This window comes from Pomacea canaliculata, linkage group LG1 (genome assembly GCF_003073045.1).
Source record: "Pomacea canaliculata isolate SZHN2017 linkage group LG1, ASM307304v1, whole genome shotgun sequence".
Classification (NCBI taxonomy): Eukaryota; Metazoa; Mollusca; class Gastropoda; order Architaenioglossa; family Ampullariidae; genus Pomacea; species Pomacea canaliculata.
Genome location: NC_037590.1, coordinates 41,607,615 through 41,630,619, shown reverse-complemented (window position 1 = coordinate 41,630,619; position 23,005 = coordinate 41,607,615). Strand labels below are relative to the sequence as shown.

The 23,005-nt window shown below is 42.9% G+C and overlaps 2 protein-coding genes across 2 annotated transcripts in view; one reads left to right on the top strand and one right to left on the bottom strand.

Moving 5' to 3' along the window:
- The window catches only part of LOC112557658 (protein FAM184A-like), a 57,422-nt gene that overhangs the window by 5,299 nt on the left and 29,118 nt on the right, over nt 1–23,005 (top strand). The window contains exons 5-9 of the mRNA XM_025227654.1: nt 405–525; nt 907–1,088; nt 4,448–4,654; nt 4,962–5,084; nt 5,444–5,605. Coding sequence (XP_025083439.1) covers nt 405–525; nt 907–1,088; nt 4,448–4,654; nt 4,962–5,084; nt 5,444–5,605 — 795 coding nt within the window. The remainder of the gene's footprint in view (nt 1–404; nt 526–906; nt 1,089–4,447; nt 4,655–4,961; nt 5,085–5,443; nt 5,606–23,005) is intronic.
- LOC112557679 (G-protein coupled receptor daf-37-like) lies at nt 9,071–21,957 on the bottom strand. The gene is made up of 2 exons (XM_025227676.1): nt 19,604–21,957; nt 9,071–14,057 (listed from the first exon to the last, which is right to left on the bottom strand). Exons 1-2 carry the CDS (start codon nt 20,032–20,034, stop codon nt 13,172–13,174), a joined length of 1,317 nt encoding a protein of 438 aa, XP_025083461.1. The 5' UTR covers nt 20,035–21,957; the 3' UTR covers nt 9,071–13,171.

Sequence of the window (23,005 nt, the reverse complement as noted above, 5' to 3'; positions counted from 1 at the left end):
ATTATATATGAAGGCACATAAATTTGTTGTTATTCATTGATGCTAATGTTTGAAAAATAAGATAGGTGATGATTAAAACTGTCACTTTACATATTTTATTAGATACATGTACATTATATTGATTCTCTCTCTCTTTTACAATAGTTTTCATGACAATAGTGTTAACTTTTATTTTATGATTCTGCTAACAACACATATAAAAGGGATGTATATCATATCAGTTGTTCAGATTTCTGCATCTGCATATTCAAGTGTACATGCACTCGCACACACACATGTCCAGGGAATGTTTGACAATTGATGCCTTTTATTCACCCTGGACCATTTCTGTTCCAAGAAAAAAGACTCTGCTTCAGAGTATGACTGGCTTATTTACCTCCCCCTCTATCTCTTCTGATTATCAGCTTCAGCAAGCTCTGCAGAACAAGGAAGCAGCTTTAGTTCAGCTGCAGGATGTAGAAAGAAATCTTGCAGCCTCAAAAGAGCGCTGTTTAGATCAAGCTGCAGATCTTCTCAAAAAGTCTGGTTTGTGTCCTAATTGTTCTTGTTTTGGTAGAGCGTACCATTTTTGTTTTTGTTTCAGCATTTTAATATAAATCACAAAATGTTGAGTAGCATCTATGACATCTTATGGAAGACAGAATGAAAGGATATGTTGAGTAATGTTAGACAATGGGTGTGACTGTGCAAGCAGATACACATGCACTTGCACATTACTTTTCTTATAAGTGTCATATATTTTTTGTCTCATTTGCTTTCGTGCTCACACACCTGTCTGTTTCTCTCTCTTTTTCTCTTTTGTGAGCATGTGCCTCCATGCGTGTGTATAATGATAGGGTACATCACCTAACCTCCTCCTCTCTTCATGTCATTCTTGGCACTGTCTTGTTTTATTACTGACTATAGCTCTCATTGGTGAGCTGGAGGCTCACAGGGTGCAGAGAGCAGCACAGGTGGAGGAAATGATGAAACAAATTGAGCACCTGAAGCAGGAGCTGAGCCGTGCAGAAGCAGAGCAGAAAACTCTACAGCTGTGTCAGAAATCTCAAACCACAGAGCAGGTGTCCCAGCTTGAGTTTCTCAAGCAGGTGAGAACCATTTTTTAAAAAATCTTTACTATTGAGTTTACACTCAATAATGGATGCTTACTGGTATTTACATTGAGAGGAACAATAAAGACATTTTCAAGACTATATTAATGCACAGGCTTTGGCTTTTGGACATATTTCAGCATTATTGAAAGGCAAAACATTTTGTTCAGAAGTTAATGAATGAGTTGACTCTGGCTTTTTTGTTTTTTGGTTTTTTGTAGAAGTTAAGAAATAAGTTGAATGCTTGAAATATAGGATGGAATAGTAAGGAGAGGGTTAAATGATGATATTGGGTTATTTACCGTCTATATTTGTGAACTTATTTAGAATTTTTCAACTAGTTTAAGGTTAGACACCGGTCGAAAAAAATTTTTGTTTGTTTCACGGGATAGCGCGGATTTTTTTGTATCAGCTATTTAGCCCTTGAATGGAGTTTCAAAAAATGGTTTTACTGCACTCGTCGCGCTATCGGTTGCCATGGAAACAATCCAAAATGGCGCCAAAACAAACAATTTTAAAAGCTAACTCCTTCTTCAATTTTGTGAGTAGACTCAAAATTCTTTTTGAAATAGTTACCTAAAAGACAGATCTACATTTCTATGATAAATAATTTGCGAATTCCTCTTAGTTTTTTTTTTATAATTTTTTTTGTAAAAAAGTGTGTTAAATTTTAAGAAATTTTGATGGAAAACGGTATAACTACCAAACTACTAAGTAATTTTTAAAAATCTATCATAGAAATGTTTTTATATGTATAAAGAAAAGCTCAACCAAATTGCAGATCTATATCTCTTGTCAAAAAGAAGGAGTTAGCTTTTGAAGTAAACAGTCTCTAACCAAAACAAGAAGCTGAGAAAATGAGGAAAGAAAAACTGAAAGTTTAGTAACTACTAAACTACTCAATATTTTTTTAAAAGCTCTCATAGAAATGTTTAAATATGAATAAAGAAAACTTCAACCCAATTTTAGGCCTGTATCAAATGCCAATATAAAGTTATAAGCTTTTGAACTAAACAAGCTTACTAAAACAAGAAACTGAAAAGGCGAAGGAAAACAAAGTGAAAGCTTAGTAACTACTAAACCACTAAATATTTTTTAAAAAGCTCTCACTGAAATGTTTACATATGTATGAAGAAAACTTCATTCAAATTTTAGGCCTGTATCACATGTCAATATAAAGTTATAGGGATTTTAAGTAAACAAACTGTAACAAAAACAATGAACGGAAAAAGCGCGAGCAGAAATATCAAGCTTAGTAACTTTGTTTTATCTAAGCCTTTCATGTAATTTACCTGCTGAATGAAAAATATAACCATCTTTCAATGTGTTACTACATATAACTTTAACATAACTAATAAAATTAATTATTTTATTCACTTTTAGAAAAGTCAACATGGTTGTGTTGTGTACCCAAGTGCTGACCAGGCTTCAGAGAAGTACACAGTAATAAAAACAATGGTGTTTGCAAACATTGAGCAACACAGTTATAGGTTTAGTTAGTTATATAGAAGTTCAGTGTCCACTAGCTTCATGGTTTTTGCCATCTTTGGTCTTTTGCTATCTAACATTTAGTGATGCTGTCGCATATTGCTTCCAATTTTTGCGAGCATCTACTGAAGTAGCAGCATTAGTAGGAAACACTCTCATCTTTCTTAGCCTTCAGTTGCAGGGTGATGGGATGAACATCAATTAAAGAAATTATTTCAAAAGCTTTTAGGGGAGTATAACCAATTCTTGCAGCCCTATGCTCCACTGGGGGCAAATAGGAATAAGAATAACCTATTCATGAAATCTAGAGATACATCACTGAGTGCACCAGAATTTAAGCAGCTGCTCATGTTCTGTTCCTCTGTATGCTAGGATTATTTTATGAATTACCTCTGTAGTCACATGGATTAAAGATGGTTGATTTTTGTGGCTAGGGGGTATCTTATTTTCTGTCAAAGATTTCTGGGAAAAGCACTACAGCTGTCTGGCCTTTTAGGGGGCTGACAATGATGTGCTCTCTAGACACTGAATGGCTACAAACTTGACTAGATAGCAGTTTTCATTGTTTGTTAGGAATGCTATACATAATTGTCTTCACATTCTGTTTGTTACATTTGGTTGGAGTAAGACCATCCAACCCCCACCCAACCTTTGTTTTCTGTGCAAATGATGTAAGCTCTGTTTCCCTACATTCCTGACAAAGTACATAAATAACTAGCATTGCAAGTTGACTCAAATGTGTAAATGTTCACATCTAGTCCTGATTACTACCGAGATTTGCAGCAGAAATGAAAACTTCGCTTTATTTTCAGCTCGCTTACCACATGACTGATGGTGTTTTCGACAGCCGAATTCGGTTCACTAAGTTACTTTTTTTAGCTGCTACGACGGTCTAAGAATGTCCACGTGGTTTTTATTTTTTGCACGTGGTATTGTGAGAAGAAATGAGCGTCTGACAGTCACAATAAACATTTAATATCAACGTTAATGTCTTAGAAAAGAAAATATCCCAGAACTAGCTTTGACTTGCTGTCGCATTTGTTTATACATCCGGAGGCCATGACAGTGCCTTGTGGATACCCGAGCACAGCCGAAGCGTGTTCGTGTGCCCTATGACCCCGTCTAGGTCGCATTAGTGAATTCTGATTGGCTATATGCAAAGTATGTTACGCATACATCCATATAAGGAAGTTTCGACCCTTTGTGTCGTCTAGAAAAGAGCTTGTATCATAGCTTGGGCCTTCTAAGGGTTTTGACTCAGCCTTTGTTTGAAAATTCATGTCATGACCTTTCGACCGATATACGATGTGACACAGTTGCCCACGTGGCGAGGTGTGTTGCTATGTCTCAAACATTCTCTATTCTCGCTAATTCTGCGCTCGGGAAAAGTAAATAGGATAGAAGTAGATGTTTTCATTGACAAAATAGACATATTTCTAGATTATTCTATGAAAAACCACTTGGTGAGTGAATAGAACAAAATATGAACTTTGACAGTATGAAGTAATCTGAAAATGGCCAAAATGAAAAATTTTTGACAATTTTTCGACCGGTGTCTGGCCTTAATTGAGTTTAAAATGAATTCTGTTGTAAAATTTTTTATCATTAATCTCTCCTAACATTTGGCTTGATCAAATTTATGTAGTTAGTTAGGTTTAGCTTTTTAAAACATGTTGAATAGTTACAGACTTAACTGGTTTAGCTTTAACAGGCATCATAACTTATAATCCCAATTAGCTCTCCTTTCACTGAAATGAAGACAAGTTGCTTAGATTTGTAATGAATGTGTTCAGCCTACAGCCTACTGAGTCTGATGGCATTCCATTAACTGTCAATTGTAATTCATTGATTAATTTATATTCACCCAGAGGATTGAAGAGCTGTCTGTGGAGAGGGAAGTGACAAAGCAGAGACATGAGCGTGAGATTCACAGCTTGAAAAAGGCCAGTGAAGAGCATTTGCATCAAGTCCAGACTTCACTGCAAGAGAAATTAGCAGCAATAGAGAAACAACATTTGGAGGAAAAAGAGAAGGACAGAAAGGCCGCTCTTGATGATTTGCAGCAGAGTAAACAGGTAGTAATGGCCACAGATGCAGTGGGTGACAATGATTTGCTGTGTTTGCCACCCCTTTTCCTCTCAAAAATAAATAAATAAATGACTAATAATATTTAGAGAGATGTTCATTATATTTTGTCAAAATATTTTCTTTTTAGTCTTATGGATTTGACATGTGCGGATAACTTCACTGTAATGCATCACTGCTCATATAGATTTGGAATCCTAATGATTCCTAATTAACAGGGTGGTGGTGGTGGTGGTGGTGGTGGTAGTGGTGGTGGTGGTTTACAGACACTTGTCAGTGTGAGAAACTTTTTGACAGGATCTGGAGGCCAAGTTTTGGGAAGAAAAGACTAAGCTGAATGATGAGAAAAATTCTATTCAAGCAGAATTTGAACAAGTTAAGGCAGAGCTGCTGGCCAAGTGCAAACAGGCAGAAGAGGAAGTGAGTCTATGAATTCATATGTTTGCCATCCGCCTTCTGTATTGTATTCAGTTTCGATTTGTGAGAAAGGAAAGAGATAAAAACTTTGTGGAGGTGAGAAGTTAGGTGTGCGCATACACACAAGCAGGTGCAAGTGTGAGTTGATGTGGGCATATTTGTTTATATTTGCTTTAGTTTCCTTTTCTTCTATCTCTAGCATCAGTGAATTCTCTACTTAGTGGAAAAGTAATCTAACATTTAGCTTTAGCTATAATAAAATGTATATATATATAATAACATTTCATAATTCATATACCCATCCTGTCGTCCATCCCTGGCTTTGATCAAATAACAGCAGCCATTTTGGGATCATGTGACAGGTGGCTCGACTTAGCTCCCTGGTGCAGGAGAGCGAGAATGGTCTTGGTGCTGCTTCATCCCACATCAGCAGCTTGAAGGATGCAGCTGCCACCTTGAAGGCCGAACTTGACAAAACTCGCACAGAACTGAAGAACACAAAACTCCACAGTGCCAGTCTTCAGGTAGGTATTCCACATCTCATCAGAACCCAAGCTTATGGTGGGCAACATTGTTTTTGTTTTTGTTCATATTGTACCAAACAGATATGGAGCTGACAACTCACCCTTTAGACTACAATCTATCTACTGAATCTACCTTTGAGGTCTTGATATGACCCACAGGGGTCACGGGGAATCTTTAAAAACCAAATACATCTATCCATTCAGAATCTCTCAACAGAAACCTAACATCCTACCAGTTGCAACCAGAGTAAAACTTTGGTCTATCCTTGGCATTGGTTTTTGCTGACAGGGCAGGAGGTGCTTTGTGTAGGAATAATAGCGTTTTATAACTTTGATATTGCTTACGTTTACAAAGAAGGATGCTTCTACAATGATTGCAAAAAAACGCCTGACATGTCAATGATAACAGAAACTGGTTGCCAAGCCCATATTTTGTTGCTTTTCTTTAAGATGAATTATCATTTCAAGGTGCCAGCTACAAGCTTCTGACCAAGATAAACATATCAAAAACCTTGTTACAAATTAGCATAGCCACCTGTGTAATTTGCAGAAACATCTGACCTACATTTGCTAGTTTGATACTTGTTGATACTTGCAGATGTGCTATTGTATATTTGAACATGGCAGGGGTGATCTGTAAAACACTTGCCACCTGTTCATTCAGAATGTGGGTTCAGATCTGGCTTCAGGCATTGTTTTTCTTTGTATCTGCATGTTGGCTACTTTGCTGTGATATAGCCTTAATTGCTGACTTGGTGCAGTGGCATTTATTCTGTTGTGCTTGCATGCACAGCTTATTTGTTCTACCTGCACTGTGATAAGTCACTATACTGTACATGACATTTTTATACTGGTATTTTCAAAAATCCCACAAAATTGAATGGAGATGTGTTTGGTCCAATTAAGAATGACTTTATTTATCTCAGAAGGCAGTCAGAAGCAGCTGTAAAAGGAAATACAATAATCAACATTACCACAACACTTTCATATCCTCTTTTTTTTAAATACAAACTCAAATCCAGATCCTTATTTTAACTCATACCTTAGCACTTACTCATGCAGTAGTGAGAGAGCTTGAAGCTGTCAGACTTCTTCACATGGGCACTGAGACCAAGGAACACATGAAAAATATTTGAAGACACAGCAGGAACACATCAGAGAAGACCAGCACTGTGTGTGTCGAAGCAGTTGATGAGTGACAACATCGCCTTGCATATCAGTATCACCAGGCTCAGGACATTGTCTAGGATACCCAGGATGATGAGCAGTGGAATGAGCAGCAGGTAGTCCAGAGGAGGAGAGAGGGTCCCATGAGTACTGCTCCTGATGGCCATGTGTTCAGGGTGGCCATCGTCAAAACTGCTGACCATATGGGCTTGCTAGGGACAGAGAGGTCACAGTGCTGGTCAGGATGTGGTCGATGGTGCTGGTGGTCATTGTGTTCATTACAGCAACTGAAAGTTTGATTTTTGCTTAAGGAATCTCTTTTTGCTAAAATGTGCTTTTTCCATTTCTAAATATATGTTATGGACATAACCCTCAATGCCTTATCAACAGGAAGGTCTGAATTATCTCAGAAAGCTTGTTCTTGTGTCTTTCTAAGAATGGTAGTTTTGCTTCAAGTGAACCTGTCAGATATAAAGAGAAGTAATGGCAGACTTCAGTTGTACATCAGCTGTATCATAGACGAAGACCTAAGGTTTAAGGGCTGGGAGTTTGCTGTTTGTGCACCCAGTCAACCCACATACAGTTTAATGACACACATCATTTACTGTACCTCTCACAAAATCCCTCTTCCAGTCTCCCCCACATTTGTAGATGTTGGCCAGATGTGAGCTCATAATTTCACAATCAAACATGGACTTTTTTTTTAATTTCTCAAAGGGGGGCTTGTATAGCAAGAGATGTGAACTGTGTACATGTACTACCCCCACACTGTGTCTAAATGTGCATCAGTCCTGTTTCAGTCACATCCTTCGCCTTACATCAGACCAGTAGATAAATAAACAAGATAAGAAGCAAGGAAGGCTTCATGTTTATGTGTGGCACAGAACACAGAAGTCATTGGTGACATTTACAACCCCACCACCCACCACACACACATGCTAGGAACAAATCAATGACAAAAGAATTCTTGTATTGAGGGAAGTGCAAGTGCCAGCATGTCTGTGCTCAGATGCAACATATACTGTTGTATAATACAACTTGGTTTCCCAGAGGTTATTCAGCTCATATGTTATAAGAATGACATCTGTTTTGGGGAAAAAGGTGTGGGGGGGGGAGTTGTCCAATCCCAAACTTTGCATGAAAACTGTTTTGTACTCTGTTTGGTTGTCGTTTTTACTCCAGAACAGCATTTTGATTTTTTTTAAACAATACATCTCACCTTTAACTTTAGAACTGCATACGGGAAGTAACTCTGCACACACCATAACCGACGCGGTGTTACCGCTCTTGGAACAGTTTGCGAGAAAAGGCAAGTACGGCAATGTTCAGTAGGGTCTGCAGTAAGCTACCAAAGAAAACAAGTGTTATTTCAAGAGATCACGGGGTATTCTGTGTGGCGATACCAAGTGTTTCGCTGTTTCATTATACTGAAAGTGAAGCATGTCAATTACTTAATTGAGCGCACATAATTATGAAATAATAAAGTTGGCAATATAATCACATTTGGAAGAGCACTGTAGTGTTTACCTGAATGTGAAGGCAGGCTGTGAATTACATGTTAATGGGTAGTGCTAATCATCTGACGCTGATGTTAGTCTTATGCTTACGCTTACTTGATTTGCACGGTGTAAAGAGGATTTCATTATCATCACCTTTCTCATTTTTCTAGGAAAGCGTTTGACGACATTGCACTTCTTATGACGTTTATGACATATAGGTGTTTGCATTTGGGACAGAAGCTTGTGTCAGGTACAGGGTTATCAAATAGCTGTATACAGTATATGCATATACCCGACTAGATGTGTGTGTGCATGCTAGACAGTGCAAAGATATCAGTTTGTATAATGTTGATGTGTCATGGGTGTGTTGGCAGCACCTTTAAGTTTGCATCTGCTGGTTGCTTCACCTGGTATTCTTGTCTTTCATTCAGTAAAAACGTTGACTAGTTTTTTTAATAACGCGCTGAACCTGGCTTTGGATACAAAGTTAAATAAACTCAGTTATTATTATCGTTATTATTATTATTATTATTATTATTATTATTATTATTAGTTTGCTGCCAGTCGCGTGGCTTATTCAAAAATAGACGTAAATCGGAAACTTGTATTTTCTTAAGTGCTGCTGCGGGCTAAACCATTGTTACATACATATATAACATATAAAGCCACGTGCTAACATGAAAACATGCACAGACATTCCATCATTTAGACCTGCGCATGAATTCGCGCACGTGCAAAAGCAGCCACTCTCCTTACTTCTTGTCAGCATACTTCTGTTAAAAAGTTTCTCAAGAGACTGTACTTTGAAATAGTTTTATTTATTGTATACATCTTGATCTATGTACAAATAATGCACTCTGGGCCTTTTTGAGATTGTACCACTCTTTAACTAACGCCCAGTGTTTGCTCTTTGATTTGCACAGGGAGGTTCGATACGTCAATGAATGTAAAAAGTTGCAGTGGTCTTTATTTGTCGTGTTTATTCTGCTGCCTCTAACCAGTTTTGATCAGATCACATTCGACGAAATTTAAAGACCCGACGAAAAATGTTTTAGATGATACGGTGAGGGTGAAGGTGGAGTTCGAGGATTGCTGAGAGAAAGAATGAGGTCTTTGTTTCCTTGATTTTTGAGTGCAGTGGAACGTGCAGACGACTGCTGTCTTGTGCAAAGGGCGGTCCACAGTGTCTAATATCAACCCGTAAAAAAAATGGTCAAACACATGGACACACAGTTTGGACAGGCGATTTTTAAAGAGCGGACATTTGTAACGATCGTTATGTGATACAAGGATAGCTTTGCTATAACGTACAGTGTAAAAGTTGTTTCACATCTACAGAACATACAAAGTTTATATTATTGACATGTTGGCACGGGATGAAGGATATTTACAGCATATTCCTCGTTCAGAAATATTTTCCCTCTCCAACCTAAAGCCCAGATACAGGAGACACCAACCAGCGATTAAGGTACAGAGTGTGGTCATAGCTTCGATCTGCAAGGCGTGCATGTCAGTGTATGTAATTACATTTCTCTAGAAGTGTGCGCAGTTTGACTCAATTCGTTCTGTACAAATGATTTTACAATTCCCTACAACTCTTTACATCGTTTTCTGTTGTTTCCGTGGCTTGGTGTGGAAATCTGTTTGACTTCACAGTTCGAGTTCATATGTACAACACTTTTTATACAGACACATAACAGCTGTCTGGCCCGTAACCAAAGGAGGGTGTCTATGTCGTTTCATAGGATGGGCAGAGATTCCGAATCAGAGACTTTTACAAGCTTGATTGGCCTTGTGCTTTCATGCACTCAGCGCACACAAAAAAATCACCGGTCTCCGCCAAGGAGATGTCCGCCTGCCGGCGTAGAGGCACCTATAGTTCACCATGATTGTCTTTGGCTGCTCTCGTCTTTAGTCACTATTTGGATACACTTAGGCTCCTGACTAACAGGTGCTGAAGAGAAATGAAACAGGTGCTACCTCAAAATATTAGCGAGAAGGGAAGCCCTTTATCATCGACTTTGCTGCTGCTGCTGCTTTTAGTGTCGTCGATGATTTTTTTTTTTCCTACAGCGTGTGGTTACGACGCGTGTTATCTTCTCATAAAACAGCGTTCCTGTGTGAATAAGTGTATTCAGTTCGACATTCATCTCAGCCCACTTTCATGTCCGTTCCTGTTCTTATCAAGTTGGTTCCAGGGAGAAATAGAAACCTCTTGGCTAAGTCTGCCACCGTCTTGACAAACACTTTTCCTATATTTGTTATCCGCCCATGGAAGGGGTCACCATATCTTTATTTTGACATTTGGTGAAAAATTTTAACATTTCGGGAAGGGTTTACTTAACTGTTCGCAGGGGAGTGCTATTTGCATCGGTATATTTATAAATAAGGCACGGTCCAGCATTCCAGGATTCAGACATCTGTGATAGCGTCTATAAATGTCTGAAGTGCTGCTGAACTATTTTTCTTGTGCCTTCTGTAAATTGATCAGCTAGCACTAGTTTCTTCCTCCTTCCCCTCACCTCACACTGCTCTCTAGCCTACTACCCGACAGTGAAGAACAAAGAGGGTAGCATTGATCTTTGGACTTTGTGCAACAAGGGCACCCTTGATTTACACCCACTCCTTTCCTGACACAGTTGGCGTGTGTTACGTTTAACACTCATCTACAAATGTCAACAGGGGCTATGAATTTCTAAAATGAAATGAATGTCTAAAACCACTTCTGTGTCTGTGAATCTTTTGTCCACCCAGTGATAAACGTGTTTATTGCTGTGCCGCCGCGAAAACGTTTCGTGTTATCCAAAACTGAAGCGATAAACATAATAAATAAATGATATTTAGTCGACGATATCTTACGAGGGCTAACCAGAAAAATACATTTAGTTTGCACTGTAAACCGTTTCCCCTTTTCGTGGCACTGTCGTCTTAGATGAATCAGATGTGTTTTTCTGAGGTTTCAGAAATCATTTTGCTATTGGCCTTCTTTCTGTCCCGCCCCATACTCAAACTCACCTTTGCATGCCTTCCTTGCTGTCTGCTTTACAATTTTTTTCAGTTTGTCTTTATCACCTTTTTGAAATATTTTTTATCAGTGCGTGGTATTTGTTAAGCTCTAGTTTCAAGTTAGTTAAGTTCTACAGCCATATTTTCAAGACTTGATATAACTGTGAAGAACATAATAAAGTAGCACTCAGTGGCTATAGACAACATTGATTGTAGCCAACTAATGCGATATTCATGCCAACTGATTACAGTTTTAAATACGAGCATTGTTAAGATAGCAAACCTAGAAAACCTTTTTTAAAAAATCATCTGATGAAGTAGTGGAGAGTGACATAATGACTGGCCTGTCTGATAATGGCTACGTGGCTGAATATATTCCGCAGTCAGCGACCATTAAATGGCAGTTTAACTGCAGAAGGCCAGAGAGCCTGCGTGAAAGACTGAAAATGAAACAAGTCAGATGTCTTGCTCTCTATCGCGGTGACGGATAAGAGAGAGAATGAGAGAAGGTGTGTGCCTGTGTAGCTGCGTGTTTGTCTGTGCGTTTGCGACGAGTAGGTTGGTGTGATGTGGGTTCAAATGTAAATTATTTATAGCTAGAAACGATAGTCTTTCATCCTTTTGCCCTGTGTTCGTTTTCTCTTTCGAAACATTCTAGAGTAGGTTGAGAGCCCCAGATAACAACTACAGGGTGTCCCTGTCGTCTGAAGAATCCTTGTCCAGACATTACTAATATGTAACAAATTTGCTTTATACTAGTAATATCCGCTGCAAGGGGTTACCAGTCAAAGGGGAACTTGAAAAATTTGACAACTGCCCTCATTTTCCGTACAAAGACCGCCATGGTACCACTGCCTAAATCGTTTGTTATTATTACTGAAATATGTTTTAGAGTGCGGTCACTGGGAGGGAAGGAGGAGGCTGTGAAGAGCCTCTTGTCCTGCGTGTGGTATCAGTTGAACGAACTTCATTTACCAGCAGATCTTTGACGTCAGTGCTTTGACGACTGCGGGTCATATAGGATTACTTCTACTGCGTAGCTCGCTTGATAAAATGTTTTCACCAACGGGTCTTAAGCAAGGTTGTGAGGTTGCAAGGTGGTGGTTCCCTGGCCCAGCAGTCAAGCAACAAGGCCGCTGTTCAGAGGGCCCGGTGGCGCAACGGTTAGCGCCTGTCACCAATACAGTGAAGGTTGGCTGCCCCGAGTTCATTTCTCGTCTCGGGCACGCTGTTCTTTCTCTGCACGTGGCATCTGTTTACAGGGCTGGCTGCCTTGCCGTAATATAGCCTTAGTTGCTGGCACGGCGTAAAACACCAATTCCCCCCCCCCCCTGTTCAGAGCTCGCCCCCAGCACGTAATGTTTCTCACAGAAGGATGGACTAGTTTAGCTAATATATTCGTTATACAGCACCAGCAGACTACCACCCACCCCCTACTTCGTTGTAATATGTTGGTTGTCTCCCCTGTCAGCCATCTCATCTCATTGTCAGTACTGTCTTTTGGAGCACCTGTTTCCTCCCCTGGTATTTGCACCACAACGTGGCAGTCCATACACAGGGCCTTATTTTCTCCCGTACAGAGCCAAATAGAGATTACAGTCTTCTCGTCTTTCTTGCTAACCCTTGGCAACGCAGCTGACGTTGATTTTTATAAGGATGCACGAATATATTTCTAAATATTTGGTTATTGTTCCTGTCATAAACCCCTTTTTTTCTTTTTTTTTTTTCAAGTCTTGTGGAGTGCGACAGTTTCGCTTTGCCGCGCAATTTAAAAGTATCTTGGCTTAGGCGCTTGGCGCAGCAGCTGCAGGCCATCTGCACGCGATGCCGCAGTCGGCACTGGCGCGACGCTTGGCAAAAAAGGAGGCGGCAGGGAATCTGCCTTCTTGACAGATCACAACTCCACGTTGTCCGACCTGCGTGAGGAGGTGGTAGAGGCCGACGGATGTAGCGCGAAGGTCTCACTGCCCTTGGCGTGGTCGCCGTTGGCGCGGGTGTAGCCGTTGGTGTTGGCGGTGCGGACGCTGACGGCGGTGGCCATGCTGTTCTCGCTGAGCGGCATGGGTACGGACCAGGAGCTGTTCTTGCCGGACAGAAGGCGCTGGCAGAAGACAGACCCGAACATCTTGCGGAACTTGCGGCTGATGCTGTAGTAGAGGATGAAGTTGATGCTGGAGTTGACCACTATGAGCAAACCGTTGACGTGCTTAAAGGTCAAGAAGAGGTAGTCGGAGAAGATCTTGTGGCGGCCGTGCATGGCGATGTTGATTGCCAGGAAGACACCCAGCGAGTGGCAGACCACAAAGACTAACACCACGGCTACCACCACGCCGCTGACGTGCAGCATGTCTACGCTGGTCGTGCCGCCCACGGTGGCGCCCGAAGCGCTGACCGATTTGTGCTTCAGCATACGACGGCGGTGCGTGGCCAGGAAGTAGATGAGGAAGGTGTTGAAGATGACGAGAGCGACGATGGGCACGAGGGCGGCTAGCGAGATGTTGATGAAGTGCATGGCCTTGTCGTAATGGGCATTCTTGCTCAGCTCCGTGGGCAGCAAAGGGTCGGGCTTGCTGAGGTTGAGGTTGGGCACATACTCGAAGAACTTGGAGAAGTGGAAGAGAAATGAGGCGAGGAATATAGCGATGATGGCGCGCTTGGCCCGTGACGTGGAGCAGAGGATCCGCGGGTGCATCATGAAGCGCAGGGACAGGAAGCGCTCCACCGTGACGGCCACCGTCAGCCAGCCCGTGCATGTCAGGAAGACGTTGACCATCACGTACCTGTACACACAACGGGACTTCAGCATAATTCAAGACAGACGTTTGTTTATTGATATAGTGCGAGAGAGAGAGAGTCACAGTGCCATTTCTTTAATTACGGTGATTGAATAAACAAATTGATGTGACAGTAAATTTTTACCTATGGCCCTCGCCAGAATAAGGGAATAAACTATGTTAACAATTTTTTTGTTTTATTAACAAAATAAGATTATTTATGAAAGGCTAACAGGAAACGTTAAAAGTGTACTTGAGGTAATAATTATAAGATGATCAAAACGAGAAGTGTTTTCTTTCACTTTTTATCTTCCCTTTGTGAACAGTGAAATAGCTACTACAATCATAATGCTTCACTTGGATGCAGATTATCATCATCATCATAATCATCATTGGTGAGTTATAATTGTCGACATAATTTGATTAATCTAACCTGCAGCTTTGTCATACACAGTTATGGAATGGCATTATCTGGGCGTGTGTGTGTGTGTGTTAATGTAGGAGACTTTAACAATGATAGAAAAAAAAAGTAAATTCTTAGGCTAATGTTTTTGTTAGCAATACATAATGCTTTCATAACAATAATCCGTCTGGGATTTTAATCCTTAGACAGGTCCGTGCTAAGATGAGACTCGTAACTGTCTTTTACACTAACAATTGTCTTTTTTTACACGTGTAGCTGCATGAATATGCATTTCGGTGTGGATTGTAGGAGTCCAGCTGATGAGGATATACTTTGTAAAGCGCATTTTCCTGTGTGGGTTTGAACTCAGTACACTACCACACAAGAAAAACGTTTCATCCCTTATAGGCTGCTGGGGCCCAGCATTATTAACATCATTCTGATGACATATGGAAGAATTTTTTTAATGCTTAGAAAGAACGAAACAAAACTGCACGGTTTTCGTTGTAACTCCATCGTTTGTATGAAGGGTTAGATAGCACATACATTCTGAATAGAATTTGTACAGTTTGGGCTCCAGGTTGTACATTTTGTTGCATGGTTCTAATCTAACTATCCATTCCCTGATTGCAGTCGTTATCTCACGAGTAAGGGCTTCCTGCGTGTGTGCGGGAGTGTTATTATATTGTGTTAAGATGCTGAGTTAGCCGTGAGTGGCTAATTAATAGTCTTTGTTACACTGCGGTTTGTAGCCACGGCAGTTGTCAGGCGAAGTGAGGGAAGCTAGTGTGGCGAGTGTGAAATGTGATAATTAGCACGCGGCGCCGGTCCGTCTGGCTTTCTGTGGACCAGTAGTTCACAACGGAAGTACTCACTGTCTTGGGAGGCTGGGGGAGAGTACAGGTCTATATATAGGGGCGTTTGAACGCTGTACTTGAAAGGAGCAGGCTGTTTCCTCCACTTGTCTTCGTTACTTTTAATGACGTCAAAGAAGCTCTTCAGCGTCTGAGGTCCGAACCGCAAGTCGAGGTCAGCGTCTTGAAGGAGAGAAGAAAAAAAAAATGCTGGCACCAAGTAAATGGCGGTGCTTGTAGCAGAACAATGGGGCGTCTATGTGCCTGTGATACGGTCGCACGCAGGAGCTTATTTTAGCTTCGATGTTTTCACGGCACCGCGTGAAGCGTCCTGCTGATAACAACCTTCACAGGCTCGTTCGTGCGCACGCCAGGCACACAGACACGGGTACAGTCCAACTCTGTGTCAAATTAACTAGATTATAAGACGTGGCAACATCACGAGTGACTCACTGGTGGAGAATCTTATCCCTCCTTATCCCGCTGTCAACCATCTGTCCCTCTTTCTCTCTGTCATTCACCTTTTTTCCCCGCTCATTTTTCTTCCTTCTCGTCGTCGTCATTATCACCATTAAAATTGTTTCTGGCTAAAGACAGCACGAGCACAGCGTGATTTATTTCACTCTTGTTACATGTGTAATCAACGTGCAACCATCATCATCGTCGTCATCATCATCAGCACCATCATGATCCTCCCAACTTCCATGTTTACGAGTTTTCGGTTAACCCGTTGCAACCAGTGCGTGATATCTCTGCCTGTCAGTACTGTATGGGTAGACAGAACGACTACGTGATGCGTTGGCACATCCCTGCTGTTAGTCTTCCAGCGTCAGAGATGATGGCGCCTGCACCATTCCTTTCCTCACTACCGCCAACGTTGTGGTAGCCAAACCGATTCCATATCTGCCCCAGCAGTTCCTCCCCCCTTCAGCACTTATCATGCGATGGAACGTGGAGACAGGCGGGGTAAGGGAGGATGAAGGCCCGTCAGGATCTCGAGAAGTTTTTTACGCTTTATGGCCCTTTAGGGCGTCTGGTTCCCCTCTTGTCGTGACGGCTCCGGTCGGAAATCAAGGTCTCGGCTAGTTGGAGTGGAGTGTCGCGCAGGGCAACTATGGTCTCATTAACAGGTGATAAATTCTCGAGCATACCCTTTGCAGCCCCACCTTGTCTCTTCCGCAGCTCTGTTAGTGGGTGTATGTCTTGTCATTAGACATCGTCCTTACTGTCTGGCGAGACATGTTTGTCGCCAGCTTGTTGCAAGACGTTGGCACCGATGAGGGTCAAGAGCAACAGGTGCTGCAGGAGCGGCAGCAGGAAGGTGTCGCGTGTAAGACTTCCGTCTGGCCGTCACACTGAGCTGTTGTAAGTCTCTGACACAGGCTCTTTGCCTCAGAGCAATGTGCGGTGTTCGGTCTTCGGCATCTCGACCCTCCCCATCCGTTGCCTTTCCCCTGATAAAACGGGGATCAATTTCTGGGGACAGGTTTTTTTTTCTTTGTGATAAATTTATTAAAATGGCTTTATTTGGTATTAGTACTAATACAGTTTTGATTGTCCTCTGATCATTGTCGTCTGCTGGATGACGGTTAGTTGTTTATCTTCTTTTTCGCTCTTTTCTAATTTAGTCTCAAGACCTTGTCTCTTTTTTTCTTCTGGCGTGCTCTTAGTCTTGGCACAAGGAACTGTAGCAGCTAAAAGTTTTGCTGTGGGTAGTAACCAAATGAATAAATTAAAATTAATAGGCCCCGGATGAGGACCGCGCTGATGTCTTTTGACCTTAAGGGTTAAGAAGCTATAAGAAGGAAGGAGTGTGGCGGGAGGTGCTTATCAAGTTCCACCTTGAGAAAAATCGACAGTAGGACACGAGCACATCATGATTTCACTGTCCAGGGTCTCGACTCACAAGGTGGAAGTTAGGATAGTTTTGAAGGATTGTCTCTCTTTGTAACCCAAATTAGTCCCTCATGATGCGAAAGGAGGGAGTTAGGACGAAGGGGAGAGCACCTCCGCTTAAAGTCAGACAGCCAGAGTGCAGGTAGCCCTTTGTGGCCCGTCTTCCGCCTTTGCCGCAGACTTTGGGCGGAACCCATCCTGGCAGTTGGAGAGAGCGATACGGTTGGATACAAAAAGCAGGAAGTGGCAGGCGAGGTAGTAAGGGTTATCTCCCGTATTTGTATCCTTTTCGGGTGTTTGATAGCCAAATCGGCAAATTAAGGTAACCAAAGGTGGCCTGGCATGCAGAAGGATCATCCCCACACCGCACTTCCCAGGAAGAGCTGTGTGAAGAACTGCACGTCTGCATGGAAGAAAACGAGTTTATCAGAAGATTTTTTTAAGTTGCTCTGAGGGGCATTAACCTTTTCCTAGACCAGATGGTCGGCAGGAAGAATGTTAGTTGTCTCATTAGCAGGGCGATCACTGCACAGGAGCAGACATCACGCTCTGTCTGCTTCAGCCCGAGTATTTTTCTGCCGGATTAGATGCAAGTTCATGAGGCAAATCGACTTCGGCAAGTGCCAGACGGCATTTTGTGCTGCAGGTGTATGCTCGCCCGCATGTACACCTTAGGAAATGGCTTCCATAGTGACAGCCTTTTGGACTCGTCAGGGTTGTCTCGGAGGTGCACACCAGCTTGTTAAACGCCTCATATTTTATTAGAGCTTTTCCAATGTTCCTACCGTAGGAGTGGGGATGGGTTGTTTTCCTTTAAGTTGCTATGGTTTGTGGCAATGAAAAAGACTGTTGCGTGTTTAACTTTGGAGAATCTCTAAGCGCACGCGCGCGCGCACGCACACACACACACACAAAATATCTTCATTTGCAGGCGAGTAAATGCTGTAGATGTAGGATGCATGTTTGTAATTGAAGGATTGGTGCCAGTGTTTAAAAGATATATAATCATTTTTGTTTTGCTTTGTTTTGCTTTTTGTAGCGGTAGCTGACACGGTATAATCCCATAGCCTGATGAAATAAGTGTTTGGTATTGTTGTTATTACTATTAAATAATATATATAGTAATAGTAATAGAATTTGTAGAGTGCTTTCCCCGTGTGGAGGTGAGATTAATTCGATGTACACAAAAGACTCCAACGGAACTGGCAGTCAACCAGACAACAAAGCAAACAGATGACACCGCGACAAACACGAACAAAGCGTTTGGATAAAGGAGGGAAAAGAAGAGAGGAATGAGCAACAGGCCGGAATCATCGATGTCACTTCCAAAGCCGTGTACATGTGGATGTATAGACACTTTATGTCTAGCACACAGAGCTCGCTGACACTGTCTGGAGACGATTCACTTTATGTGAATGTGCATCTAAACCTCCGGAGACGTGTGCGGAGGTAGCTGATGGAAATCAGCTCGTAACAACTTTTTGTACTCGCACATCAAATACATTTCTGATAGATGACAGAAATCAGTTGTAAACACCTTGTAGTTGTGGCCTGTGCCCGGCGTTACTCATGTGTTACGAGAAATGCATTAGCCAGTCCGATGTGTGATGGGGTAGCGGCTGCTCAGATATTGCAATTCGCGCCCCTCTGAGCTACCTGGAATTTATGGTGCAAAGCCACGTGGCTGTCAATTAAGTAATTGTATTTTTACATCCGTGGCTATTGCCCTCTCGTGATTACAAATTGGATAGTTGCGCCCTGCGCTTTTACACCCACCACTGGCATTGCTGCTTAGATAAGGTGACCAGACGTTTCGGGGGCGAAAGCGGGACACGTGCCGATGATGGTGTCGTCACCGTCAAAGAACGCCGAATCAGCGTACGGTATTCAGATTTTTAAAGACAACCGGGACATTTGATGGACTTGCCATAAAGCCAGAAAGCGGGACATTGGACGTCCAGCCCGATGAGCAGGCGGGACACGAGGTCAAAAGCGGGACGTCTGGTCACCTTAGCTTAGATTAGAAAGTATATTTTCTTTTAGCTTTTGAGCTTGTGACGTGAAAGTAGGAAACTGATATTCTTTAAGAAAACTTCCCAACGAATTCTTGAGAAAAAGTATCACACCCCGAGTAAAGTACGGCGCCTTTAAACGAGATCTGAAGCCAAGAGTATACTGTCTTCCTATAGCGGTGACAAGCAAGGTCTTTAGGGCATATGGCCTACATATGGTCATTGGAAGGTGTTTTAAGGTCCTGTGTCATTGAAAGGTGCTTAATGTTGTGCGTCACTCGAATGTATCAAAGGTATTTATTAGGCACGGACTAGGGTTTTAAGTGAATCCCAGAATGGGGCTTATTTTTGTTTACTGTGGTTTGGTAGGGTAAGTGCGGTACTCACAATATGACGGTGTAGTACCTCACGAAGAGCATGAAGCTGTTGGACTTTGCCACGTTGTCGTTGAAACCAAAGAACATGGGGATCCGCAGACACAGCAGGGACACGTCCGAGATAGCCAGCGCCGTCAGGAAGCAGTTGGTGGGTGACGACATCTCCTTGCGTGTCAGCACCACCAAGCTCAGCAGGTTGCCTAGGATACCCAGGGTGACGACCAGTGGGACGAGCACACGGTCACACACAAACTGCGTCTGCAGCAGGTATTGCGGGGGAGGAGACAGAGCCCCCGCGGACGCCGCCACTGGTCCTGAAGCAGCCATGGTGGTCGTCGGCAAGGCCACACTGCTGACCATGTCGTCGGCGTAGCCAGGACCTGGGGCCAGAGAGGAGGTCAGGGTGCTGGTGAGGACCTCGTAGATGGCGCTTGTGGTCATTATGCTGTCTTGCGGAGACACTTCGGATAACTGATGGAGCGATCGCTTGTTGCCAAAAAACGTCTTCACTTTTTCCCAACTTGTCCTACTAGAACTCCATGCAGACAGCGGTCATAGCACTATCCTTAGGACACAACTCTCGATGACTGTTGAAGGAGATTTCTGGACGCTAAAGGGTCCTAATATTTGTCCTGTGCCAAAAAGCTGGACTCTTTAGGTAATTTCGTTTCAGATATTCCTTCTAAACTTTGAACACAAAGGCGAAGGCAAGATCTTAATTTTCGAACATCACCAGGAGAATCAAGGATGTTGCTGTCGCTCTGTATATGCTCTATGTAGCTAAGGACAAAAGCGGCTCACGAGACAGTGGGTGACGAGGACAATAGAGAGACTGGATGAAACGCAGGCGAGAGCTGCTGTATTTAAAACTGCGAGCCCCAGGTCTGGGGGCGGGGTTTTGTTTTGCTGCCAGCCACTCAGACCCACGAGCAGCAGCCCGAAAGCATCCACTGCCTGCCTCCCGCGCGCTCCCTCGCCTAGGCGCTCGCCCTCCGCGCTGACCGCACGTGAGCGCATCATCACGCAATGGTACGCAGGCCTACATGGGTGCAAGTCTGTCTCTCTCCACCCCACTGCCACCTCACTCTCTCAAGCCGTCTCTTCACCTCGCCCTCCATGTCTTCTTCCATCTCTGCTTCAGAGTTTTCACCTTTATGTCTGTTTTCTCTCTCCGTTCTTCCACCCTCTCTCTCTCTCACTCTTTTGTTCGATACTGTAATTTGACAGAGAAACTGACCGTGTTTTTATCTTATGTGTTTTATTACATTCTGTATGACAATGATCTTGAGTAAATTGATCACTAAATCAGTCTCTCCATATCTGCCTCTCTCTCATTCTTTCTTTTCATTTACCGTTTTATCTTTCCCTGTCTTTTCCTCTTCCCTCTTTCGTCACACTTTCTTTCTTTCCCTGATTTCACCATCAATGTATTGTAAAAGCAAAGTATTTTAAAAGCCCCTATTTCTACAACGTACTTCATTGGTATACAGCTACACAAAGGCTTCGCAGATCACTCAAAAAAAAAAAAAAAAGAAAAAAGAAAGAAAGAAAACAGATGACCGCAATTTGCGAAGGAAAATAAAAGACTGGTAAAGTGCAGAAAGCAGTACTACCAGTATGTCACCAGGTATGGATGGTGACCCTGCAGCCGTGTCGCTGACTTTGTTGTCTTTATAATGTTGGCCTTTGTTTCACAGACATCGTAGAGGAAGCAGCACCAGTCATCAACGACCTTTCAGGTTCTTGTGTGTGAGATGGAGATGAAGGGGGGAGGGGCGGCTTGCATGCCATCAGTGGTTGCCGGCCTCAGTGCGCCGCTGCCTGACCCTAGTCGAGGTGCTGGGGTTTCTTTTGGAGACTCCGTGCGCGTGTTTTGCAGTTTTAAATGTAAACTCATCGGGACGCACTCACTGGCCGATGACAGATATCGTTGCCGCTCGCCTCCGGCGTCGGAGGAACACGGTACACTTGTTCCCTGCCCAGCCCACCTGTATGAGGCCTCCTGTCTGCACCTTGATACAGTCCACTTACCTGGCGTCTTCCACACCTTAGCCCGACGTCGTCTGCCCGGCATCAGATTCTGTCATTGTTCGGAGCAGAAGAAAAACAGATTGGAAGAGAGAGAGGCATGCTGTAGAGAGTTGTGCTTCAGGATTTCAAGTTTTGGTATTTGATGGACAGAGGCGATGGAGTCTCTCTCTCTCGTCTGTGTGTGTGTGTGCATAATAATGCCAATTTATTGATAGGTGTGCAGTCGTTATTTTGTAGCAAAAGGGATTTACCCTAAAGTTGTTCTATTTATGGATCCTGTACCCTCTTTATGTCATCACCCTCGCCTCTCGCCCAACATTTTGTGTTTGACATGGTGGCGACACGAGGAGTTGTGACTGTGTTACGAATGTAATGTTTTGTTTGTGCGAGGCCGCCGGCGAAGGTATGTCACCTTGGCGGAATAGCGGTGTTGACGTCAGACGCATTACGTCATTTTTTTGTTTTACTTTAGCATCTAGAGCAGGGTGGGCAATTAATTTTCCCATGAAGCCGCATGCGACATTGGGATGGTTTAGAGGGCCGGACTACTGTAGTTAACTCAGTTTTACCCAATACTGTATCTATAGTATATATACTGGCGGGCGGGCCGGTCAGAGACAGGAGCCGGGCCGGATCCGGCCCGCGGGCCGGCCTTTGCCCAGGTCTGATCTAGAGGAATCCATGGAAACAGGAAAAGAGTGGAGGTCCGATGTTTCTGGAAGAGTGGTGTAACGTACACAGATGAGTGAACGTTGACGTGACAGTGGTCGAATATTGGGGAATTTAGTACTCTTCGTGAGTTGGAAGTACGAAGCAGTAGTAGGCCTGTGTGGCTGTCAGCCTGTTATGTTGTCTCAGGGTTAGGTCTCAGTTTGAGTGGTCGTAACATTGACACAACGCGTAGTGTATATTACAGTGTGAACTGAAGTATTAAATAAAGTGGGTTTTTTCTGTTTCACACGGTGACTGGAGTGACTTTGCTACCGGAGAGTTGACATCGCAGATTCTAGTTTTTTTGGGTTTTTTTTTAACGAACCAAGTTACCGACAGACGGAGATCGGGGAAATAGAATCTTCAACTAACCCATTCTCTTCCTCATTTGTCATCAATCTAACCGTCACAGTCGTAACATCTGCGGGCCTGTCCGGGATCTGCACCGTCATCGTTCTCTACAGAGAAGCTGCTGCAGTAAAGACAAGAGAACTGTGGGTGAATCTTTTCAGTTTTATTAGTGTACAGCCATGGAAGTCACGAAGGAGTTAGTGAAGTAAGGCAAAGAGTTAGGCCTGGAGGGAGAAGAGTTAAGAGAGTTTGTAGAACAGAAGGAGAGGGAAAGAGAGCAGAAACAGATGGAAAGAGAACAAAGAGAGAGGAAGAAAGA